Raw genomic sequence first — 25,383 nt, forward strand, 5'->3', positions numbered from 1 at the left:
CCTCCCCCTCTCCCCCCTCCCCCCGAAACCATCGGTCCCATTGTTTTATCCTCCAGATTGTTTATCCCACCTATCTTATCTAGATAGACCTGCAAAGATAATATGAACAACAATCAAGATAGAACAAAACAAAGCAAAAACAACAACAGATCAATGACCAAAAAAAGAAAAGCCTGTAAATAGTTCAAAGTCAGTTTGTTGACCTTTAGGAGTGTTTTCTGGTCGAATCTGATGGGGTGCCTTGCCCTGGTCCCAGGGTCTATTTTTGGTATTCAGGACTTCCTTGCTCTGCTCCCCTTGCTGTTCTGTTGCACACCCTTAGTGTTTTGCCTTGGTATGGTGGGGTCAGATCTTGTGCAATTCTTACACTGTCTCAGTGTTGACCCCTGTAGGGTTATAGGTCAGTGAGGGATGTCATGTCTCGTAGTGGGGCCAGCCATATGGTCCTCTCTGTGCATTGGCTGCTCTGAGCAGGGATATCGGCCTCAAGGCTTGGTGGGCCAGGATATGCTCCACTCTCTCTTCCTGCCCCTTCATTTGCTCCTGTGTGCTCTGATCAGACATGTCCCTCTCCCTGAGTTGTAGCTTCAGTGCTGTAAATTCTTCTGGGAGGAGGGGGAGCTGTCCATGTAGTTGGATTTGGGGCCGGCCCCTCAGACCTCCTTATTGGTTCCCTGCTTCATGCCTGTATCATCATCGTTTTTAAATATTTTCTTTCTGCTTGAGCCCTTGGTATTAGCTCCTCATTTTTCCCGCCCTCCCCCACCGTCCCACCCTTGTGAACCCCTGATAAATAACGAATTGTTATTATTTTCATAACTTACACCTTCCACTGTCTCCCTTCACCCATGTTTCTGTTGTTTGTTCCCCTGGTTGGGGTGGGGGGAGTGTTATACGTCAATCATAGTCAGTTCTTCGTTTTTCTCCGCTCTTCCCCTGCAAAAGGAAAAGTATTTTAATTGCTTTTCCAAGTAATTGTGAATGTTAATCTTTTAAAAAACAGTTATATTGGTATATAATTCACATATACAATTCAATCGTTCAGTCAAATTAAGAGAAGTTATACAGTCATCACCACAATCAGTTTGGAAATATATTCATTTTTAAATGTTTGTAGTAGTAGTGATTTATGTTGATGTTGTTTAAACAGCATAAGGAGCAGTATTCTGATTTATACTAGAGTTAGTTAAATATCCATGTTTATTTTTCCCTTTTTTGGTTGCTTTTTTTATTTCTGGTATCTGATCTAACCAAACTCACTGCCATCAAGTCAATGCCAAGGCCAACCCTGTAGAACTACTTCTGTGAGTTTCAAGACTGTAACTTTTTTTTTTTCATAATTAAATCATTTTATTGGAGGCTTGTACAACTCTTAATCACAATCCACACATACATCCATTGTGTCAAGCACTTTTGTACTTTTGTTTCCCTCTTCATTCTCAAAACATTTGCTTTCCGCTTGAGCCCTTCATATCAGCTCCTCATTCCCCCCCTTCCCTTCCCACTCCCTCCTCCTCCATGAGCCTTTGATAATTTATAAATTATTATTATTTTGTCATATCTTACACTGTCCAACGTCTCCCTTCCCCCACTTTTCTGTTGTCCATCTCCCAGGGAGGAGCTTATATGTAGATCCTTGTAATTGGTTTCCTCTTTCTCCCACACCTTCCCTCCACCCTCCCCGTATCACCACTCTCAGCACTGGTCCTGAAGGGGTCATCTGTCCTGGATTCCATGTGTTTCCAGTTCCTATCTGTACCAGTGTACATCCTCCAGTCCAGCCGGATTTGTAAGGTAGAATTGGGATCATGATAGTGAGGGGAAGAAGCATTTAAGAACTAGAGGAAAATTGTATGTATCATCATTGCTACACTGCACCCTGACTGGCTCATCTCCTCCCTATGACCCTTCTGCAAGGGGGTGTCCAATTCCCACAGATGGGCCCTGGGTCCCCACTCTGCACTCCCGCTCATTCACAATGCTATGATTTTTTTGGTCTTTGATGCCTGACACCTGATCCCTTTGACTCCTTGTGATCTCACAGGCTGGTGTGCTTCTTCCATGTGGGCTTTGTTGTTTCTCAGTTAGATGGTTGCTTGTTTATCTTCAAGCCTTTAGGACCCCAGACACTATATCTTTTGATGGCCAGGCACCTTCAGCTTTTTTCACCACATTTGCTTATGCACCCACTTTGTTTTCAGCAATCGTGTAGGGACAGGCTGTTATGCTTCTTCCATGTGGGTTTTGTTGTTTCTCAGCTAGATGGCCACTTGTTTATCTTCAGGCCTATAAGACCCCAGACACTATATCTTTTGATAGCCAGCACCATCAGCTTTCTTCACCACATTTGCTTATGTACCCATTGTCTTCAGCGATCATGCCAGGAAGGTTAGCATCTCAGACTGCCAAATTGTTAGAAAAAAGTGTTCTTTTGTTGAGGGAGAACAAGGGGGAGCTAGATCTATGTACATATAATTATAGGTTTCATATTAATGAAACAGATGGACAGTGTACCCCTACTCAAGAATTCCATCAACAAAAGACTAACTCTGGGAGTAGAAAGACCTGTCATTCTTCCGTGGAGCAGATGGTGGTTTCAGACCGCTGACTTCGAAGTTAACAGTCCAACCTTCAAGGCATAATCTCTGTACCACCAGGACTCCTCTTGTGACTGGTAATGATTAAAAATTTACATGTATATCTGCATCATTAAGTGAATTTCATAAATTTTGATTAGTGTAATGATTTAAGTAAAACAAATGAAAGGAAATTTCATGTTTCCATCTTGAATCTCAGGCTATTCCCTTGTAACTCCCCCATCAATAAAAACATTCTCAGAGAACCACTTAATAGCTAATTATCTTTTTCAAATGTTTTGATTCTAGTTTAGAGGTAGCATCATACATTTGTGAAAAATTTTACGAAGAGTTTAAATAGTTGTGTACAATGAAAATTATGCTCAGAAATCCATTAAATATCATTTGTTATTATTCCTACATGCTACTGAGTCAGTTCCGACTCAATGGCCCCATATACAACAAAATGAGACACTGCCCATCTTGCACCGTACTTGCAGTCTTAACCTATGTTTGAGCCCATGGTGTTTGAATGACTGTGCCAATATGTATTCTTGAATATCTTTCTCTGTTTAGCTGACTCTTTACTTTTGCAGATGCCCTAGTACTGTAGTGGGTAACCTTTGGGGTGAGATCCTTAGGTTCAAAACCACCAGTTGTTCCAAAGGTGTAATGGGTGGGGCACTAGACCACTCCATCCCTGACTGCAGGAATAGCAATGGGGACTTTTAAGATGCACACCTTTCAGAGACGAATGCTGAAGAGTAAAAGGGTGTATGTACTGTTAGGTAAGCAGGATCCAGGATATGCATCCCTGAAAGAAAAGGGGACTATACTGTTGGATTATAACATGTCCTTCTCTCTATTTAACAGAAAGCTATTCATCTGCTCTATGTTAGGATCTCTGTGACTTGTGACTGTCTATATGTTTTTGGTACTGTTGTTTTTTGGGAGGTGATTATCTATACAAGATAGGCAATCTTACAGAGACAGCAACTTGACTGACAGTTCCTGAGGGCCATAGGAGGAGAGGAAGCAGTGGTTGGTGAGCATTGAGCCAATAATGATGGGTACAGGGCAATAGTAAGGTTCTAAAAATGATGGCAAGGAGAGTGTAGCTTTTCTGGTCGTGGTTGATCAATCAAATTGTATCTGAGAGGAATTACTAAGAGGTGAACAATGGGTAAACATGATAGTGGGGCAGGAGGGAGAGAAAAGAGGAAAGAAAAAAGTGAAAAAGATATATTGTGGTAACAATTGTAGAATACTCCTTGATGCAATTCAACCATGGAATGTTATGATATCTGTAAGAGTTTTTAATAAGATGATTTAAAACTAATAATAAAGATGGCTGGTTTGGGTTTTGACTCCTCATTGAAGCCTGAGTGAATTTAGCAATCATGATTGTTCCTTAGAGAAAACTTATAAAGTGGGGAACACTGGGAAAAATAAAACTGTGTAAGTTTCAGCATGACTTACCTAAAGTAATCAAAAGAAAGTTAAAAAGTAATAGCCACGGGAATATCTTAATCCTTTAAAACTCTTTCTACCCTTCCCTTTAAGTTGAATTCAATTCAACAAAACAAAAACTATGTGTTTTGTCTTTTTGTATTTCAACCATATCCTCATGCCACTCAGCTTCTTTCGAGCAAAAGTGGCATTAAAATGAAAGCTAATGGAGAGATTATTTGTTATATAAGTTTATATTTTATACATAATTATTCTGGAATCCAAATAATATATGGCTCTGCTTAGCTTCATTTAAGGGAAATGCACACTTGCTTTCATTTTTCTAAAATTTAAAAAGCCACAAGTAAAGGGAAATAAATGAGCAGAAAATTTTTTCTCTTAGAAAATAACTATGGAGCAATATTTTATTTTAAAAGTTTACTATATAGAAGAGATTAGATTATCAATGAAATGAAAATCAAACAATTACTTATTTTAGGTTTGACCTATAGTTTTCTAGTAAAGTAAAATGAAAAGACCACATGAAACAAGTTTATCACATTGCATTTTGCTTAGTATTACTATTCCCTGAAAATGGTTTATACGTTATTATTTTCTGAAAGTATTATAATTTTAGAAAGATATTGTAAGCTATGTTAGGGTACTATAATTGTTTTTATAGGGTCATCTTAAATAATCTTTTAACTCTAAAGGACAGCATCTCTATTTACTATCATTCTTTTCACACAATAAATTTAATACTTTATGTCATTTATTATAATTATAAAGAGAATTTTTTATATGTTACGAGTATATATAATGTCATAAGACCAAGTAGCCAATCAAACATAAAGGTTGGTCTGAAAAAATACATGCTTTTTCAGGCCATTTTCTGTTGAGTTCTATTGAATTCCATTTTTCTTTTTGATCTTTAGTATTTTGCTTTCATTAGATATTTTAGATAAGAGTGATTTTTTAACATTCCAATTTGTTTTACATAATTTTATTTTATTCTTGCAATAGCTTTAGGGAGAAAGTAGGGAATGTGTTGTTTTATCCATACTTTACTAGGGTGGAATCTGAAAGTTGGAATGGTTAAGCAACTTATTCAAGTTTATATCCCTAAGCAGCTACACTATTAATTAAAACTAAAACCAAAAGTTTAGTTAAATTTATTTGCTTCTTACATTGAAGTGCTATTTATTCACATTTTACTGAGATTATCTTAATTTATGGATTTTTATCATGTACATGCATTTTTATGAGCAACAAATATATAACCATTAGAAATATAGTTAAAGTGGCATGTGCTGTCCATAAGAGAACAACCTGGTAAATTATTTTACTAATTTACCTAATTATTGTACTTTCTAGACAGTATGTTACAAGTAAAAGTTTCTTTGGTACTCAGTAAGGGAGACAGTAACCCTGTTTCAGCAGTGATTGACACAGAAGTTTCCTTTTTGTCATGAATGAAGGCTGTGAACACTTTCATTTGAAGCTCATGTCTTGAACCCTTCTGCATCTAGAGCAGTGGTTCTCAGCCTTCCTAATGCTGTGACCCTTTAATACCTCATGTTGTTGTGACCCCCAACCATAAAATTATTTTCATTGCTACTTCATAACTATAATTTTGCTACTGTTATGAAACATAATGTAAATATCTGATATGCAGGATGTATTTTCATTGTTACAAATTGAACATAATTAATGCATAGTGATCAGTCACAAAAACAATATGTAATTATATAGTGTAATATTTATTTCTAATGACAAATAAATTAAATTTTGTCGTGTAGCATGGGTAACAGTCTTCAGCGTCCTCGTATGTGGGAGGATTTGCATGTGGGAGGACCCGCCTGGAGATGGATAGTGGAGCAGTGTTTCGGTTCCCAAGACCATCGGAAATAGGTGTTTTCCAGTAGTCGTAGGCAACCCCTGTGAAAGAGTTGTTCGACACACACACCCCCAAACAGGGTCGCGACCCACAGGTTGAGAATCGCTGGTCTAGCGGGCATAAAGGAGGTAGCCTGTCTTCCTTTGAAATTGACATTATTGCTATTCTCTTCGTGTTAAGTCAGTTGATGGTACTGCAGTTTGGTTGTTTTCCGTGTACCATCTGAGTAAAAGACATTTAATCAAATTTCTAATATCTGTATTGAAAAACTAATTTTTGCTATTTCTCATTCTAGACTGTCTTCCTACATTATAACAAAATATCATTGCCTAATTTTACCATGTAACCTAGGAAATTATTAATGTACTGTCGATATATATTAGCGTACTAAAATATTTGAATCTTTTTAATTACCTTGTATGTAATTTTTGGCAGTGTTTATATTGTTGCTATATTTTGCTGTATATGTTTACATGGCTGTGATTCAGAAATTCAGAATAAAAGCTGATGAGAAATCAGTAAGAGAGGTGCTTACAGCTTTAAGGCATAAGGAGTGTACAGCTTTTTAATATAAATTGTTCCCAGAATTCATGTCACAACTCCTTATATGGTGCTGCTTTTTTCATCTTGGTTGCTATGACAACAGCAGCACTGCACCATTCATCAGCTCTGGACCTGGCCTGCATTGCTAGCCTTCCATGTTACTCCTGAATGTTAAGAAGAGCATCCGTGAATCATTCACTCTGTTAACACTGCGCCATTAGAAACCTAGGAGCCAGTTCTTCTACAATTTGCTCTAACAGAAACTAAACTGCGCCATAGAGGAAAATTGTATTAAAATATTTCTTTTTTCCTAAGGTTATCATACAATCTCTATTTGCTGCAGTATTCTGAAAAAGATAAGCTTATGCCAAGAATTCTAATGAAAATAATTCCATCTGTGTAATTTTTCTTGAAATCATTTGCTATTTAAAGCAAATGCTACACTGCTTCTCTGGATACAAAAAGAAGCAAGTGGTGTTGTTAGGGGATCTAGCTCCTTGGGGAGCATCTCTTGTGCTTTGGGACCGTAGTCAACATCTGCTATAAGAAGTATCACCTGTAAAGCACAGTAAGTTCTGGGCAGTGTAAGGAGCTGGCTGGAGAAGATTAAAGTGTACATTATTACTGATGTATCAGGTCTGATAGCATTAGCACTTGAATAAGAAGCCTTTCAGATTTTCAAGGGAAAGGATTATAAAGTATTGACTAATGGGAAAGAAAACCAAAAGCGTGTGAGTATGATGTTACATGGATTTTTGAGTTACAAGGCCTATTTTTCACTTTGCAGGAAAAAAAATGTAACCTAAGAGAATTTGACTCTTAGTTTTTAGGGAAGCCATTAAGATACTCATTAGCACATTTATTTCATATTTAATTATATGCTCTTTTATTTCATGTGTTTATGTATATATGGATATCTTAAAATATTTCTATGATTAAAAAAAGATAATCATTTTAAAGAAGGCAACTAGAATTTTTAATTTTTTAATGCAAATGTGAAGGTCAGATTGCTGCTTGTTGGTTCCGATGTGATTCTAGAGTATGTTTTTTACTTCTTGCTGCAATATCTTACAAGTAAAATGTCTTTATGAAAAAGACAAAATAGAAACCTAGAATTTTATAAGTCTGCTTCCTAATGCATCAAATATTTCCTATTATTTCATTAACTGAACTACTTACAAATGATCTTCTTGTGTAGGTTAAGAATTTTTCATTTGACATTATTTACTAATTTTGTTGGTATAAATTGTCTAGTAACCGTTGAGTTCAGACTGAATTAGAGATTTACTCTTTTTGCTTGTAATTTTAGATCATTTGGTAATTATGAACTTAAGATTAATTGGTTTTGCAAATTGAATTTTCTCAAGACTCTGCCCATTTTCTTGCTTTGAATTCTGGGGTTGCTTTGGTTCTTCAGCTAAACATGACAACATAGAAATGTCCTACAAGTAGGAAGTTGGCTTTTCAAAATTAGAATATTTGAACTGATCATCAGCCACTTTAGAGAAGGAAAAAGTCTTTTTCATCTGAGTTTATTTTTTTTCCAGTTATTTATACTTTTTACTCATTCTTCTTAAACATATTATTCAAATAATATATGCTTTAGGGATATGATTAGGTTCCTTTAATTTGCAAAATTAGAAAGTAATTTTATTTTGTTGTTACTACCTTTTGATTTTCTATTCCTCATTCCATTTTTTAAAGTTTCACTGGCAGACCTATACATATGACTTTTCTAATAATTTAGGAAACCTTTAAATAGGGAGAACTGATATATTATAATGAGGAAGTGTTAATCACATATACATGATCATATATTTTATAAAAACATTTTGCTTCCATTAGAAAACCTGCAAAATTAGTAGATTATGTGGATTGAATAGTTTTACCATTGCCATGTAAGTTATGAAAATGTGAATTTAAAATGTATATATGTGTAATTACTGTAAAGAGCTCTGGTAATATAATAGTTTTAGCTTTGGGCTGCTAACCACAAGGTTGTGGGTGGTTCAAACTTGCCAGCTGTTCTGCAAGAGAGAGAGGAGACTGTCTGCTCCTGTAAACATTTACAGTCTCTGAAACACTAAGGGGCAGTTCTACTTTGTCCTGTAGGATTACTCTGAGTCATAATCAATTCAATGACAGTGGGTGGATAAATTAATGCATACATTGTCAATTAATACTCCTTTATGACTGCCTTCACAAGTGTATACACATAAGCAATGGATTTTTATTCCATTAGCTCTGAAACTATCATTCTTGCTAAAAGTAATAACTAAGACCGATTTAAGCACTTTTGAATAAGAATAGTATTTTTAATAACAGATTCTTTAGTTTTCAAGTAATTTTTCTGGGCATATCCTTTGTTCTTTGGTTCTTTGCCCAACTGGATAGATTCTGAAAGATTGAATATAAATTTATTTGTTTACATGTTTGTAAATTGAGTAATTGAAAATCCACCGGAGAAGCACCCTATTCTATTTTCAACAGTTTTATTGGCACATAATTTATATATAGAATTGAATAGTTCAATCCATCAAACATATCAAGGGGGAATTGTACAATCACCCCCACATCCATCCTAGAACATTCCCTCCCTGCCCCCATAGTGAGACCCTGTTTTAATAAATTCTGCCAAAAGTCATATTATAATAATCAGTATTAAGTTGATTTGTTGCTTTTTTTTTATCACATATATCTGGTTTACTTAAAGTAAGAACCATCCCTTTATCTTAAGGTAAAGATTCAAGTTGAAGATTTAACTGATAACATTTTGTGGAAACATTATGCTTCATTTTTTAACATTATAATTCATTCTATCAGTCTTAAAACAGTTTGACAGCAGCAGGTTTTCTTTCTGAAAATTTTTTTAATTGAAAGATCATTTTAAGATTTCTCAAATTCTTTTAAAATGCTTTCAGTATTATTCAGGTATTTTAATAGCACTTAGAATAACATAGCTGAGTGAAATATTAGTCGACAATAGGCATTGATTTTATATATAAGGAAATGTGCTAATGAATAAATTATACATACACATGTACATATAAAAGGCTCCAGGTTTACTTTTCCTAGCTTTTGTTCACTAAAACTTTAACATGTCATTCTTACTCCTGAATTCTGAGGAATTTGTTCGTACCAATAAAGCTTATACTAGAAAACGGAGCCTCATTCCTATCTGTATCTATATTAGACTGAAAGCCTCACATTGGTTAAAAAAAAAAAAATCATGTAACAATGGTCCCTAATTATTTTTTCTCTTGGAACTCAACCTTAAGATTAACTGATAAATTTATGTTCTTTCTCCTTCCAAAATTACTTAATAAAACTTTTGGTTCAGATATCATTGTCATGACTTTTAAGATTAGGGCAGGTTACCCTTTCCAAGGTTTCTCTTCTATATAAAATTAATAAAACAAGGCCCCGGGCTAGTAGAGTCATTGTAGGCATTATGAAACAATATATGTTAAGCGTCTGGTGTTGTACTTGGCACAGAGGAAGCCTTCTCTAAGTGCTAATTCTCTTTTCCTTCTTCCTCTCCATTAGCTTGCAGCACTGCTTCTTAGACTTCTCCCTGGGAGTACTTTTAGGTCAGAGGAATTTGAATGCATACCAAAACAAAGTTGGACAGTTTAAAATAGTGTATATTCTACGTTTATTTATATTTTATTACATAACTGTTCCTCCTGCCCCCCCAAAGAAATCTTTACATAAACTCATGCTCAGATGTCAATTTTCTCTGATAAATTTGCAAACCTATCTGTATGTATGTCTCAATTTAAAACATATATAGATTTCCTAGTCTGAGTGTTATTTTTAGGTACCACCTCCCTACCCCCCCCCCAAAAAAAAGCTTCATTGCCATCAAGTCAGTTTCCTGGTGGCATAATAGTTACAAGTGGGGCTGTTAACTGCACAGTCAGCAGTTCAAAGCCATCAGATGCTTTATGAGAGAAAGAAGGGGCTTTCTACTCTTGTGAAGAGTTACCGTCTCAGAAACCCACAGGGATAGTTCCACCGTGTCCTTATCAGGTCACTTGATTTTTAGGCAACAGAGATCCTAAAATAAAAGAAACATATTTTTTTCTGGAGAAAAGAGATTGTGAATCCTTTGAAGCAAGCATGGTAAAATTTTGCTTCTATTACTCTGTACATAATACCAGGAAAAACTAGCCTTTGGACAAAGACATCATGTTTGTTAAAGTAGATGGTCAGCAAAGAAGACTGTCCAGGAGATTGATTGACACAGTGGCTTCAACGGGGTCTCGGAAATAACAATGATTGGGATGATGGTATAGTATATGGCAGTGTTTCATTCTGTTTTGTGTGGGGTCACTGTAAGTTGGAACTGACTGGAAGGCATCTAACAACAACAACATGAATTTTCAATTTGCTCACTTGGTGTTATTTATCAGTTGGAGGCTGATTATACTGGAGTAAACTAGAAACCAGATTCATTGTCATCAAGTGAACTCCAACTCATAGTGACATTACTCCTTGAAAAAGTCTGTGTGTTTGTTTTTCCTGTACATACAAAAGTGGGAAATCCAGGTATACAGAATATTAAAAAGTAGTTCACAAATATGGATATCACATGAAGAGATGTTTTTGTTTCGTTCTCTTTACATTTCTCATCTCTGTGACTTTTTCTTCTTCCTTCTACTAATAATTTTCAGACTCCTCTTTTTGCCCCACTTAATAAAAGAGTACTTAAAGAATGAAAAAAAAGAGAGAGATTGTGGATCAAAAGACAAATGAAAGCAATGCATCTGGTTGACTCTGGGAGGCTTAATCAGTTAGTAGAGGAGTGGACCTGAGCCATTCACCTGCCAGTGAGGTAGAAATGAATACCTTCCTATCAGAATGAAGAAAAACGAATGATGGAAAAACTAACAGCGACTCTGGGGTGGGGGGGGACAAACCAGAAAAATGGGTGAAGGGAAACTGCAGACTATGTAAAATATGAAAATATAATAATTTATAATTTATCAAGGGTTCATAGGGAGGAAAGGAAAGGTAGAGGAGGGAGGGGGAAAATGAGCTGATACCAAGGGCTCAAGTAGAACGAAAATATTTTGAAAGTGATGATGGCAACATAGGTACAAAAGTGTTTGACACAGTAGATATATGTATGGATTGTGATAAGAGCTGTAAGAGCCCCCAATAAAATGATTTTTTTTTAAAGCTAACAGTGCACATTAGCATTATAAAGCTTGGAGAATTCCTACTGTGAGTATTGGACTATTTAATTCAGCATCTCTAAAACTTACTTGGCAAAAGAAAACATTTTTCTCTTACATTACCCTTACAAAATCAGTGGAACAAGAAAATGTTCCAAGGAACATAACTCTGGGAAATACATGACTTAACTCCTTCAACAGGAAGAAAAGAAGAATGGAGAACTGTACAGAACAAATTGCGACATCAACTATCACACTCCAGAACAGTATGGAAAAGTTACATCTTATTCAAATACCCTGTGTAAGCTATGTTTTTCAAATTGGAGGAGAGGTTATATTTATCTAAGGCATTATGAAGTAAAATGATGAAGTGACTTGCTTAAAAGTCGAGGCAAGAATGTGCATTTTCACCTTCCTTACACGATCACTGAAGACAAATGTGTGCATAAGTAAATGTGGTGAAGAAAGCTGATGGTGCCCGGCTATCTAAAGATATAGTGTCTGGGGTCTTAAAAACTTGAAGATAAACAAGCGGCCATCTAGCTCAGAAGCAACAAAGCCCACATAGAAGACACACACCAGCCTGTGTGACCACAAAGGTGTCCAAGGGATCAGGTATCAAGCATCTAAGAACAAAAAATCATATTGTAAATGAGGGTGAGTGCAGAATGGAGACCCAAAGCCCATCTGTAGGCAACTGGACCTCCCCTTACAGAAGGGTCCCAGGGAAGAAACGAGCCAGTCAGGGTGTAGAGTAGCAGCCATGTAACAAACAACTTTCCTCTAGTTCTTAAATGCTTCCTCCCCCCCATTATCATGATCCCAATTCTATCTTACAAGTCCGGCTAGACCAGAGGATGTATACCGGTACAGCTAGGGACTGAAAACACAGGGAATCCAGGACACATGATCCCTTCAGGACCAGTGGTGAGAGTAGCGATACCAGCAGGGTGGAGGGAAGGTGGGGTAGAAAGGGGAAACAGATTACAAAGATATACATATAACCTCCTCCCTGGGGGATGGACAACAGAAAAGTGGGTGAAGGGAGACATCGGACCGTGGAAGATATGATATAATTATAAATTATCAAGGGTTCATGAGGGAGGGGGAAATGAGGAGCTGATATGAAGGACACAAGTAGAAAGCAAGTGTTTTGAGCATGATTGGAACAAATGTACGAATATTCTTTACACAATCGGATGGATGGATGGATGGATGGATGGATGGATGGATGGATGGATGGATGGATGGATGGATTTTGAGAAGAGTTGTACGAGCCCCCAATAAAATGATTTTTTTAAATGTGTATTTTGCATTCAAATCATGAATGCATCAGTTTACATAGAGCAGAGGTTTCATGAAAGGATGCTTTAGAAGAGAAAACTAGGACATGATTAAAGGGGCCATTGGGGCAATGGTAAGCTGAGGTGGGAGCAATGGAAAAATACAAGCACAAAGATTTTGATAAAAGGAACATATTGATGATTGACTAGTTATAGAATCCAGAAAGATGGAAAATCCACCAGCGATAATTCTGAGTTTTAAAAAATAGGAATTGGGGAGCCCAATGGAAACAGTAGAAAGACAACTAGTTTTGACAAAATAAGGCACATTCTGTTTAAGGTGATATGGCAGCCTATTAGGGTAGAAATGTGATCCTAGCACTTTAAAGAGAAATAAGGTTTAAGATAGAACTTTGAAAGTTATGCCCATAAAGAATAAAACTTAAAAAGAGTAGGGGAGATCTTTAAGAATGAAAATTGAACAAAGAAAAACTTTAGTAAATTAATATTTTGTGAGCATTTCACCCCTTATTTTCAAATATTGTTAATTTATCTTTTTAGTACACTTTGAATTATTATAGCCTGAATTGTATAGATTAAGGCATTCTGATGGCATTGTGGGTTAGGCATTAGACTGCTAACCACAAGGTCAGTGGTTCAAACCCACCAGACACTCTATGGGAGAAAGATGAGGCAAACTACCGTAAAGATTCATAGTGTCAGAAATAGACACCATGGCAGTGGGTTTTGTTGTTGTTGTTAATCATTTAGAAAATAGCACTGGGGCTACATCTTAATTTCATTGGCTGCAAAAAGAAGAAGGAGAATCAACCTCCACACCAACCTTAGGCTAATTGCCACAAGGTGGTTGTCAGACATGCTTCTACCCTCCATCTTTCTTTACCCTATACTGACACCACCTGTTCTTCTCACAGCATTTTACCTGCTGGTTCAAGAAATCATAGACAATACTTATAATTAGATACACAGAAATCAAATAGACACTCAGAATTCACAGACAATATTTGCAATTATAGGAATTTATGAGGGAAGTTAACAGGCTTCCACATGCCATGATCAGAAAACAGTAAGGATACAGTCATTAGTCCACAACAAGCAGCACCTCTCAGCCAGCAACCAAATCTCTCCCTTTGATCTTATGAATTGAAAATATATGAAGACATGTTGCTGAAAATGTTAATATAATTATAAATCTAATTTCCTATCTAAGTCATCATCTTTAAGTTGTCTCTATTTTAAATCACTGTAAAAAAATGATATAACCAAGAGCACCACCTGTGCTAGAGATAGCAATATGTGATAAAAACAGAAGCCTCAAGGTATATTTGAAGGATTATCATATTTTTTCTGACAATAATAAGATACTTTAGTAACATAACAATTTAAATTTACTCATAATTTAAATTTAGCTTTACTTATTTGCAAAAAAAAATTCCACATATAAAGGCTGTATGGTACTTTTAAAAGAAAAATATTTTGTTAGAAAATTAAAATACAGCTATTTATAAACCAATTCTGTAACCTGTGTAAGAGTTCTTCCATTCAATTCAGTAAATGCTATTGTGTCTTATCATGTGAACACAGGAAATGTACATGAATAACTAGTCTCCCTGTGGTTACATTTGTCATCCTCCAACCCACCCTACACATGGCTTCAGAGCAACCGTTTAACACTGCAAATTTTATCATATCACTTTTCTGTTTGAAACTCTTCAGGGGCTCTCCACTATCTAAAACAGTAAGGCCAAATGTCTCTATTGGAAATATGAGGTATTCTGTCATTTAACTCCACTCCTCCTTTTCCCTCATTTCTTGTCAGTTCCCCCATTATGCACCTACACTACAATCACTAGTTGTCCTTGAGTTGATTCTGACTGAGTTGTCTATGCCAAGATTTGTTGACACATAACCAACCAACTGATAGAGATCCACATTTGTGCCCATTTTCAAAGAAATATAATTCAGAAAAATGTGGAGATTATCTGACAATATTATTAATAACATGTGCAACTAAAGTTTGTTGAAGATAATTCAAAAACTATTGCAGCAGTACATTGACAAGGAACTTCAAGAAATTCAAGCCAGATTCAGAAGAGCACATGGAGTAAGGGATATCATTGCTGATATCAGATGGATCTTGACTGAAAGGAGAAAATACTAGAAAGATGTTTGCCTGTGTTTTATGGATAAAACAGCAGTATCTTGTTTTATCCACCGAGTGGATCACAACAGATTACATAGTAATCTGTTAACTGTTACTATTAACATATCAGATAGTGGAAATTTCATGACAGTCATGCTTCTGTGGCACATGTACATACAAAGAAGTAGTCTTTCAAACAGAACAAAGGAATATTAAGTGGTTTAAAATCATGGATGAGCATATATCGGGTCGTATATTTTCACCATACTTATTTAATCTGTATTCTGAGCCACTCACATGAGAAGCTAGACAATAAAAAGAAGAACAGTGTTTCTGGATTAGAAGAAGACATTAACAGCAGTTTGCAGATGACACAACCTGTCATACAGAAAGTGAAGATGACTTGAAGCAGGCACTGGTGAAGTTCAAAACGACACCCTCAGGTGGTGCCGTGCTTACATGTTGAACTGCGATTCACAAGGTCTGTAGTTTGAAACCAGCAGCCGCTTCTCTGCAGAAAGACAGGGTTTCTACTCTTGTACAGAGTTACAGTCTTGGAAATTCACAGGGAAATTACCCTACCCTACAGGGTCACTATGAGTTGGAATAAACGATGGCAGTATGCTTGGGGGAGAGGGGGAGTGTTGTTTTTTCCTTTTTTGAAAGAAATAAATTCCACAACTGGACCACATCATAATGAAGGGAGAAAAGATTTAAGTTGCACAAGATTTCATTTCACTCTGATCCAAAAACCAAAGCTCATGGAAGCAGCAATCAAGAAATCAAATGGCACAATGCATTGGAGAAATATTTTACCAAAGATCTAGAGGTGATCAAAAGCAAAGAAGTCACTGTGAGGTCTCAGGTGCCCCTGGCCCAAGCCATGGCATTTCAATCACCTTACATGTGTGTGTGAAAGCTGGCCAATGAATAGGTAAGACTGCAGAAAAATTGATGCATTTTGAATTAGGGTGCTGTCAAAAACATTAATTATGCCTGGACTACCAGAAGAATGAAGAAATACCTGTCTTGGAAGAAGTACAGCCAGAATGCTCCTTAGAAGGGGGGATGGCAAGACTTTGACTAATGTACTTTGGACATGTTATAAAGAAGGACCGGTACCCAGAAAAGGTTATTATGCTTGGAAAAGTGGAGGAAGCCCCTCAGCCAGTTGCACTGACACAATAATGGTTTCGATTGTAACAGTGATTGTGAAGATGGCAGTATTTTGTTCTGTTGTACATAGGGTTGCTATGAGTCAGAATAGGCTCGAGGGCCCCTCAAAATGGCACTAATTTAAAATTTATTAAGCCTCCTAACAATCCTATGAATTTCTGGAAAAACTGAGGCTTACTAAAACAAAGTAATTTGTTCAATTTCTTACTACTACAAAGTATTAGAGCCAAGACTTAAATCTTTCAAATCACGAAGACCATGCCCCTAACCAATATGTATCCTTCCTCTCAACTTCTGCCAAATTCCCATATTTAAGACTCAGATTATCAGTATTATACACATCACTTCTTGGATCCCTGCTGTAGTTTCCTGTTTTATCATAATAAAATACTTGATTATACTTTTAGAGCCCTCCTACCCATCTCATCTCAAGTGGTTTTTCTTCTCTCATGTAAACCTTTATGTACATCTATAATTTATACAGTAGTCCTTGGATTACAAATTAGTTCCATTCCTAAATTTGTGCATTACAGTTACAGTTTGTATGTAATGTAAGTCAAGTGTTTGTTTTAGTATACAGTACATAGTATATCTTTGTATACATAAAAGCATTAAAGAAACCTCTAGGTGCACTAAAACATTAATAGCATAATGACTAAGTAATAACATTTTCATATGTGTCAGAAAGTAGTGCTCATGTCTTATTAAAAATCATCTGTACCACAAATTTCTAATATGTAGTAGAATTTACTGGGACTCATAACTGGATTGTTGGTAAATTGGATATTCATAATTCGGCATTCATATCTGCATACTATTTATGATGAATTATACTAAAATTTTGGATATCAAAGCAAAATATTGTGGCCTGTCTTCTAAATTGTCCTTATACTATTGGACAACCTATCATACTTGTGATTGTACATCTTGTGTTTGATTGGCTTACCAGTAACTTTATTTGTTTTCTGTTACTTGAATAAAGGAACATCATCATCCAGCTTATATTTAAATTTATTACTGGACATATATACCACCCTAGTATAAAGATAGAAGGTGAGAGTATATAGAAGAATTAAATGTCTACTATACATTTTAAAGATAACCTCCTTTGAAATTTCCTTCTCACAGAAAATGGTGAAGTCTGCATGGCGTAGAGCTTCACAGCTCTCAAATACTCTCTTCTTCGCTGGACAATTATAGATTTCAGTAAAAGATTCCATTTTTCCTCGCTGCCAGAATCTTTTTTACTTCTGATTAATTCAGGCCAGATATTCCACACTCTCTTCATAGTATTTGACTACTATTTCCTTCTTATAAATCTCTAGGATAGAGATTTTTCTCCTTGACTCCATCTCATAATTCTTTTACATTTCTGCTACCTATTGTCACCTAGTGAATTCTGATTCACAGCAACCCTACATAACAGAGTAGAACCACTCCGTAATGTTTGTAAGGCTGTGATCTGTAAGGAAGCAAATTGCCACATTTTTCTTTGCAGACCAGCTGGTGTGTGTAAAGACCTTTTACTTAGCAGCCAAGCACTTATTAACTCCTATGCATCAGAGCTCCTTATATCCCTCCTATCTCACTCAATTTCTCTTATAATACCTGTTTTTTATATACCTGCCATAAGTCACTATAATCTCTGCTCCTTGTACTAGCCCTATTTTCAAAACAAAATAGTTACTACAGTTTTTAGATATGCTAGTCCCTTGAGTAGGGGACAGCTGCGTCTTTGTGAGAGCGCAGCAAGTATAATAGTTATTGTGCTACTATGAGAATGCTTTAATAAAATTCTAGTAAAGGATTTAAGAATTTTGAGAAATTATGATCAATTTATTATGCTAAGCAACCGTATAGGATAAATAAAACAGTTCATTATTGTTTCATTGGTTCGCAAGGCTCTCCGGAAAGAGATTCTCATATAATTGACTGGCTATTAGTAGCCTGGAAGAAAGCATATAAATTTCTTGAGATCTTCATTTAAGGTAGTGACTTTAAAAAATCAAGCTCAAGTATTACATTCTTAGCAGAGGTGCAATTTTTGCCATTTCAAAGCTTGCATTTGTCAGAGAACCATACTTGTATGTATTCTTATCATCAGCCTTTGTTTCCATAGAGATATTAACTGCCCTTGTGGTATATGGTTTCTCTAACATGCACATAAAATCTATATACACACTCAAGACTATTTAAAGGTGTGATTTAGTTGTTTGTAGGTTGTAAATGTTGGCACATTTCAAATATATATTCTATAATATTTTAATACTTTATTATTTATTAGCCAAAGAAAATAGGAGGGAGCTCCACCACTGTAATCACAGTGATTTTTTTTTTCACAGTGATTTTTATATAACTTTTTACAGTCTTTTAGGAATAACTTAGAATCCTCTATGGGTTGATAGTGGGAAAGGGTTTTGCATAACATGCAGAAACTATTGTAAAATGTAATGTGATCTTATGCACTTATATGTCCTGGACACCTATTGGCATGATACTTACATATAGTGTATCAGTCATTTTCCAATCTGATACTTTTTTGCTAGGACTGTGCAAAGCAGTTTCACCTTATTTAATTAAATTTATCTGAAAAGTGCCAAAGCAATCTTTATAAATTTTACTTTTAAATATTTAGTTGTTTGTTTTAATGCATATCAATAGTGTTCCCTAACTTTTCTCCCTAAAAATCTGTACATAAAATTTATATGTGCTGTCAATAAGTAAAACTTTTATGAATTATAGTTTATATTTTTCATTACCAAAATGAAATAAATTTTATGGCATAGACCTTGGACCTCCTGATTAAATTTTTAACTAATTTTTTTTATTTTTAGTGCCTCCTATGAAACTGGCATGCCCTCATTAATATCTTAGTCCAATAGCAGTCTTGGCTATTAAATTAATGGCTGAATAGTAAGGTGATGAGTTCCTTGTTAAACTAGATGGGTTAGGCATGATGATTTACATATAATTCTACTTACAGTAGTTATCATAACAGATTATTCTATTAGTTATTTAAAAAATCCTTTGGGTACATTTTTATAAGCAAAACCTTAAAACTTAGTCCTGTACTTTCCTTAGTTAATACTTGTATTTAATAACAAAGGAAGTCAAGACAAAAGAAAACTCTGAAGATAGTTATAGATAACTCCAATTGTGCCCTAGTTTTGAATATTACATTTTAGTTTTCCCTTTTTACAGTGACTTTTTAATAAGACCCATCTCCTCTATGAAGAATGCAGTTAATTTTTTTTTCTGGCACAAAAAAAGAGGGTAACCTGATCCGAGTCTGACAGAGTGTGTCGTTCAGTTAAGTGCTTCCATCTGTTGCCTGCTGTTCCCCTTACTCATGACCCCTCTATGTTTCTCTCTTTCCCTTTTCCCTCTCTTTCCTTCTGTTTCTCTTTACTCTTTCTCTCTTCCTTTCCTCTCTGTTCCTTTTTTTATCCTTAGCCCCTCTGAGGAAGGCAAAGTTTGTTGAGAGCCCACGAATTCCAGAGTCAGAGCTTGGCTCACCAACCCTCTCTTCAGCTCAGAAACTGGACGTGGATGCATACTGCCCTGGTAAGCATGCATGCAAAGTGTCTGCTTTGAAAGAGGGAGGATTCATTCGGGCCCATCCAGCAAAACAGTATTTCGCATGTATGCTTCTCATAAAAACAAATCAGTGACCTTTTACAACTGATTGCGTATTTTCCTTTATTAGCACATATTTTTCTTTAAACTGAGCATACTTTTTGTTTATCAATATAATAACGAGTATTGAAATAGTGTCAAAGATTATTTTCAAAAGAATTTGAATAAATTTTGGTGAGTTTTTGGGCTTATTTTAGTGAATTGGACTTGCATTAAAATTTGCTTTAACGATTTATAAACAAGAATTTCAAAGAAATGAATAAGAGTGTTCATGGACCACAGGACTTTCACATATTCCGTTTTTTCATTTTTTATAAAAGTTAGAGAAAATAGTTGTATTGCTAGAAATAGGAAATTTGAACTAGAAAAGAAACATTACATCTTCTTGAGCTTACACTGGACTCCTGGATACTGACTTTTAGAAATACCTCTCCTCATGAATGGCCTGTAAGCAGATGTGGGAGTTCACCAAAACCCTTCTTGTGTGGGAGCCAAACTGAGGCCAGCTCATTATCAATGCTTAGATTCTTCCAAACTTAGATTGAGTTGCCTGGCAACACCCTTTACACTCACTCTACAGTGAGTCTATAGAGCTGTGTCAAAGTGTTCACAGCTCTAGTTGGGTATACAAACCAGAGCGTTAGTAAATAACCTTGGCAGGCTTTATTTTAGGTCTTTCTTAAATTCCTGCTCATTGCAACTGATTCAACCACTGCATATATATAGCATTAGTCATCAGCAGAGTAAAATGATTCCTGCTTCTATCGGTAGCTCATTTGAAATGTCAGGGAAATACAAGGTGGCTTCAAAATGAAAAATCCATGTAGGAGAAAACAAGTAAAATCTAATAAAGTAGAGAACTTTATTATTTTTGAATATTGAACGAACTTAGAAATTTCTCTGCACAGTACCCTGCACAGCATCCTCTGCTGTAGATGACTGTTCTTCTTTTAAGTAAATCACAGTTGTGTTTCAGGGACCAACTTTTCTGTTTTCAAGAGGCACAAAATGACTTTAAATGAATAGCATGCTATGAGAAATAGCGTTTTCATACTTTTAGTTATTTTCACACTTGATGGGCAATGGAATATACATTGTACTTTAAATTTCTTCTACCACACAGATATTTTTTATATAAAAAACTAAATGTGATAAGCTCTCCTGCCTTGAATTTTGGTATAAGAGAACCCTTTTTCTGTTCAAGATTTGTTAGTCAGAACTACTATGAGGAAGACCTAGTCATGTACCTCTTGATTGCTTATCGGACATCCTTAATCTAGTGTGGTGTTGCCATTGTTGGGAAGACAAGTAGCCGTTGTTTATAGGAATGCAATGGCTAAATTACTATGAAGCATCTGATCCATGTGAATATGAATTCTTTGCTGACTTGGAATCGAACCAAACTGTTAGTTTTAGAAAGCCAGGAAGAAACTAAAACTTGATAATAAAATGCAAATTACTATGCTATGCAACCTCTCCTTTTCTTATCTAAAACAGGTTTAAAGCACAGATGCTTTGTAGTTTTTTTGTTCTATCGTAATAAAGTTATTACAGTCTCTGAAAATAAATTTCTAATGAGATAAGAGGTGACCTAAGGGCTGAAGCTATTATTAACTTCTACATAGTATCAAAAAATAATGAATTAATGTTTCAAAGCATATTTTAAAATATTTTGTTATTTTCACACTTATTAGTCAGTGGAATATTTATTGTACATTGTATTTCTTCAACTACACAAACAAAAATAATTTATGCTTTAAAAATTTCTCTGATAAAAGAAATAAGGATCATATTTTATTTTATATTTAAATGTAATACTGCAGTTTAAAGCTAGTATTGTGATATCTTCCTGTCCACTAGTTTTACAGTCTCACGTGCAAATTTAGGAAAACATATCATACAGAGGCAACAATCTTAAACTAAAGGTTAGAGCTATTGAGTTAATTCTAACTCATAGTGATCTTATATGGCAGAGTAGAATTGCCCCCAAAGGTTTCTGTAGGCTATAATCTTTACGGAAGCAGAACACTGCCTTTTTTCCTTGGATCTGCTGAATGGTTGGAACTGCTTACACTTTGATTGGCAGCCAAGTACTTAACTGATGTGCCACCAAGACCTCCTTCCCCTTGAAATAGATAAGGAAACTAGAGAAACTACAGAGAGACTGACAAATCAAGGTTCAGAATCACCTGGAGAGCTTATTCAAACCCAGATTGCTAGGCCGACTACTGTCATTTCTGATTTAGCTGTTGTATCAGTGATTTTGAAGTAAACTAAAATTTAGGAAATGCTTCTCTAACCTTGATTTGTCAGTCTTTCTGTCGTTTCTATAATTTACATGAGGTAAGAGCCCTGGTGGTGTTGTAGTTACATATTGGGCTCTTAATCACAAAGCCCACAGTTCCAAACCCCCAGCCACTCCTTGGGAGGAAGAAGAGGCTTTATACTTCTGTAAAGAATTATACTCCAGAAACTCACAGGAGCAGTTCTACCCTGTCCTCAAGGGCAGCGGTTCGAATGACCCTTTTACAGGGGTCGCCTAAGACCATTGGAAAAACATCAGTATTTCACAATATACAATTACATATTGTTTTGTGGTTAATCACTATGCCTTAATTATGTTCAATTTGTAACAATGAAAATACATCCTGCATATCAGATATTTACATTATGATTCATAGCAGTAGCAAAATTACATTTATGAAGTAGCAATGAAAATAATGTTATGGTTGGGGGTCACCACAACATGAGGAACTGTATTAAAGGGTCGCGGCATTAGGAAGGTTGAGAACCACGGCTCTAGGTTCTATATGAGTTGGCATGGACTTGATGGCCGTGAGGTTTGGGGTGAGGCAAGACTGCACTTCTAACAAGTCCCAGTGATGTTGATGCTGCTGATCAGTCTCCACACGTCTAGAACCAACTGGGTTGGGAAACAACTCAGTTAGGGTAGGGCGGCTGCATGCTGTTTACAGGGAGTCCAGGGAACAGTGCTGGAGGTCTGTGGGGGGAGGGGTGTCACTCTGCTATTAATTTCTAGGGAGTAATTGAGAATATTTATTTCAATATTGTCTAGACTTAAAACTTTATAGTGCCTATATTGTACAATTTAGAACAGTAGAAACCTGTTGAATCTGAGAAATGGACATATAAGAGTTTCAAAATGTTTGTGGGAAAATGTAATTTTAAAATAATGGAATTTTTCTATGAATATTTTTAAAACTCCACATACATAGTTTATTTGGTTTGTTGATTTGTACCTGGCATCTGTATACCCATGTCTCAGGGCACTGATGTTTGTTCTGTGAAGTCTAGGGAAAGCTGGATACTGCACGAGAGCTGCTGGACCAGAATATTTACTAAAAAATTAGGGGGGTAATTTAATCGGCATAGCATGAAGTTCTAGACTATCTAATTGAACTTTTAGTATTACTCAAGTGAAATTATTGAATGAAGAAAAATTTGACAAAAATACAAGTAAATTGTAGGTTTTGGTTCAGCAACTGAGAGACTGTGGAGATGATTGAGGTTGTTTACATAGCTGAACTGCCAAAGTAAGGAGTTGCATGTATTGTGTTTGATAATTACCTTATGATCGGGAAATTAAGACCTAGAAAAATTATGTGAATTATATAGGGTCACAAGCAGGACATACTGTTGTGTGTATATAATGGAGCCCAGAAATACATTGCCCTCTAATCTTATTGCTGTGTCAAGTCCACAAACACTTCTTGGCAATCCATAAAGTAAAAAGCAGAAAATCAGTTTGTAAACATGAGGCAGGGCTATATTTTTATGAAAAAGGGAATCACTTGACATGAATGATTAAAAAAGAAAAAGAAAAGCTCCCAAAATAATACTCATTCTACCCTCTGTAACCTTTCTGCCTTCAGAATTGCTTGTAAGTTAAATAATTTTAGGCAAACCATTTAACCTTTCTAAGCCTCAGTTTTCTAATCTGTAAAAAATGAGGATAACTCTCAAAAAAAAAAAAACACCAACAAAATGTCGGTGCCATCGAGTCCATTCTGACTCAGCCCACCCCGTAGAACAGGGTGGGAGTGTGTCTGTGGGGTTTAATCATTTTATTAGAGGCTCATACACCTCTTAATCGCAATCCATTCATACATCCATTGTGTCAAGCACATTTGTACATACGTTGCCATTATCTTCAAAACATTTTCTTTCAACTTGAGCCCTTGGTATCAGCTCATTTTTTCCCTCCCTCATGAAACCTTTATAATTTATAAATTCTTATTTTTTCATGTCTTACACTGACCGATGTCTCCCTTCACCCACTTTTCTGTTGTCTATCCCCCTGGGAGAGGGTTAAATGTATATTATTGTGATTGGTTCCCCCATTCTCCCCCTACCTTCCTCTTCCCCTCCTGGTATCACTACTCTCAGTATTGGTCTTAAGGGGTTTATCTGTCCTGGATTCCCTGTGTTTCCAGCTCTTATCTGTACCCGTGTACATCCTCTGGTCTATCCAGATTTGTAAGGTATAATTGGGATCATGATAGTGGGGTGGGGCGAGAAGCATTAAAGAACTAGAGGAAAGTTGTATGTTTTAATGGTACTATTTTGCACCCTGACTGGGTCATCTCTTCCTTGTGACCCTTCTGTAAGGGGCTGCCAAGACTGTAACCCTTTACAGGACTAGAAAATCTCATCTTTCTCCCAAAAATGAGGATAATAATCTTACATCAGATTTATAAGTATAAAGCGCTTAATAGGAAGCCTGGATTATATTACCAAAAACACCTCATTACCGTTGAATTGATGCTGACTCATAGTGGCCCTGTAGGACAGGTAGAACTGCCTCTATAGGTTTACAAATTAATTCTTTGTTGGAATAGAAAGCCTTGTCTTTCTCCCTCAGAGTGGCTGGTGGTTTCCACCTGCTGACCTTTCAGTTAGCAGCCTAACTCAGAACCACTATACCATTAAGGAGTCTTTGGATTATAGTGAGAGCTCCTAAATGTTAGCTGATTGTATTGCTGTTGCAGTGATGATCAATCCTGAGGTACAACACAAGATCTTAAAGTGTTCTCTAAGTATCATATATACTCGAATATAAGCTAACCCGAAAATCAGCTGAGGCACCTAATTTTACCATAAAAACTGCATTAAAAATGTGGTAAAAAACTCATACACAAGTATATACAGTAATCAGGAAAATAATTGCACAGGCTTACAGTCATTTTTAGTTAACTGTATCTTCCTTTGAGTTTTTAATTTTCCCTTACTAGTCTTGTGGTCCTTTACTAGTGTATACTAGTAAATGTTGGACTGCTAACCTCAAAGTCAGCAGTTCAAACCCTGCTCCATTGGACAAACAGGAGGTTTTCTGTTCCCATAAAGATATACAGCTTCATGATGGTGCCGGCTATCAAAAAGTATAGCGTCTGGGGTCTTAAAGGCTTGAAGGTAATCAAGTGGCCATCAAGCTCAAAAGCAACAAAGCCCACATGGAAGA

At 36.0% G+C, this 25,383-nt stretch overlaps 1 protein-coding gene across 7 annotated transcripts in view; it reads left to right on the forward strand.

Annotated features, from left to right (window-relative positions):
* TANC2 (tetratricopeptide repeat, ankyrin repeat and coiled-coil containing 2) overlaps positions 1-25,383 on the forward strand; it is a 333,029-nt gene that overhangs the window by 91,478 nt on the left and 216,168 nt on the right. For 4 of the 7 annotated variants that reach the window (XM_045299320.1, XM_045299321.1, XM_045299324.1 and 1 more), the window contains one exon: positions 19,722-19,832. The exons of the other annotated variants lie outside the window; for them this stretch is intronic. In XM_045299320.1, coding sequence (XP_045155255.1) covers positions 19,722-19,832 — 111 coding nt within the window. The remainder of the gene's footprint in view (positions 1-19,721; positions 19,833-25,383) is intronic. 7 annotated transcript variants of the gene reach the window in all.

This window comes from Echinops telfairi, unplaced genomic scaffold (genome assembly GCF_000313985.2).
Source record: "Echinops telfairi isolate 266 unplaced genomic scaffold, ASM31398v2 ScPeMD7_7458;HRSCAF=8496, whole genome shotgun sequence".
Classification (NCBI taxonomy): domain Eukaryota; kingdom Metazoa; phylum Chordata; class Mammalia; order Afrosoricida; family Tenrecidae; genus Echinops; species Echinops telfairi.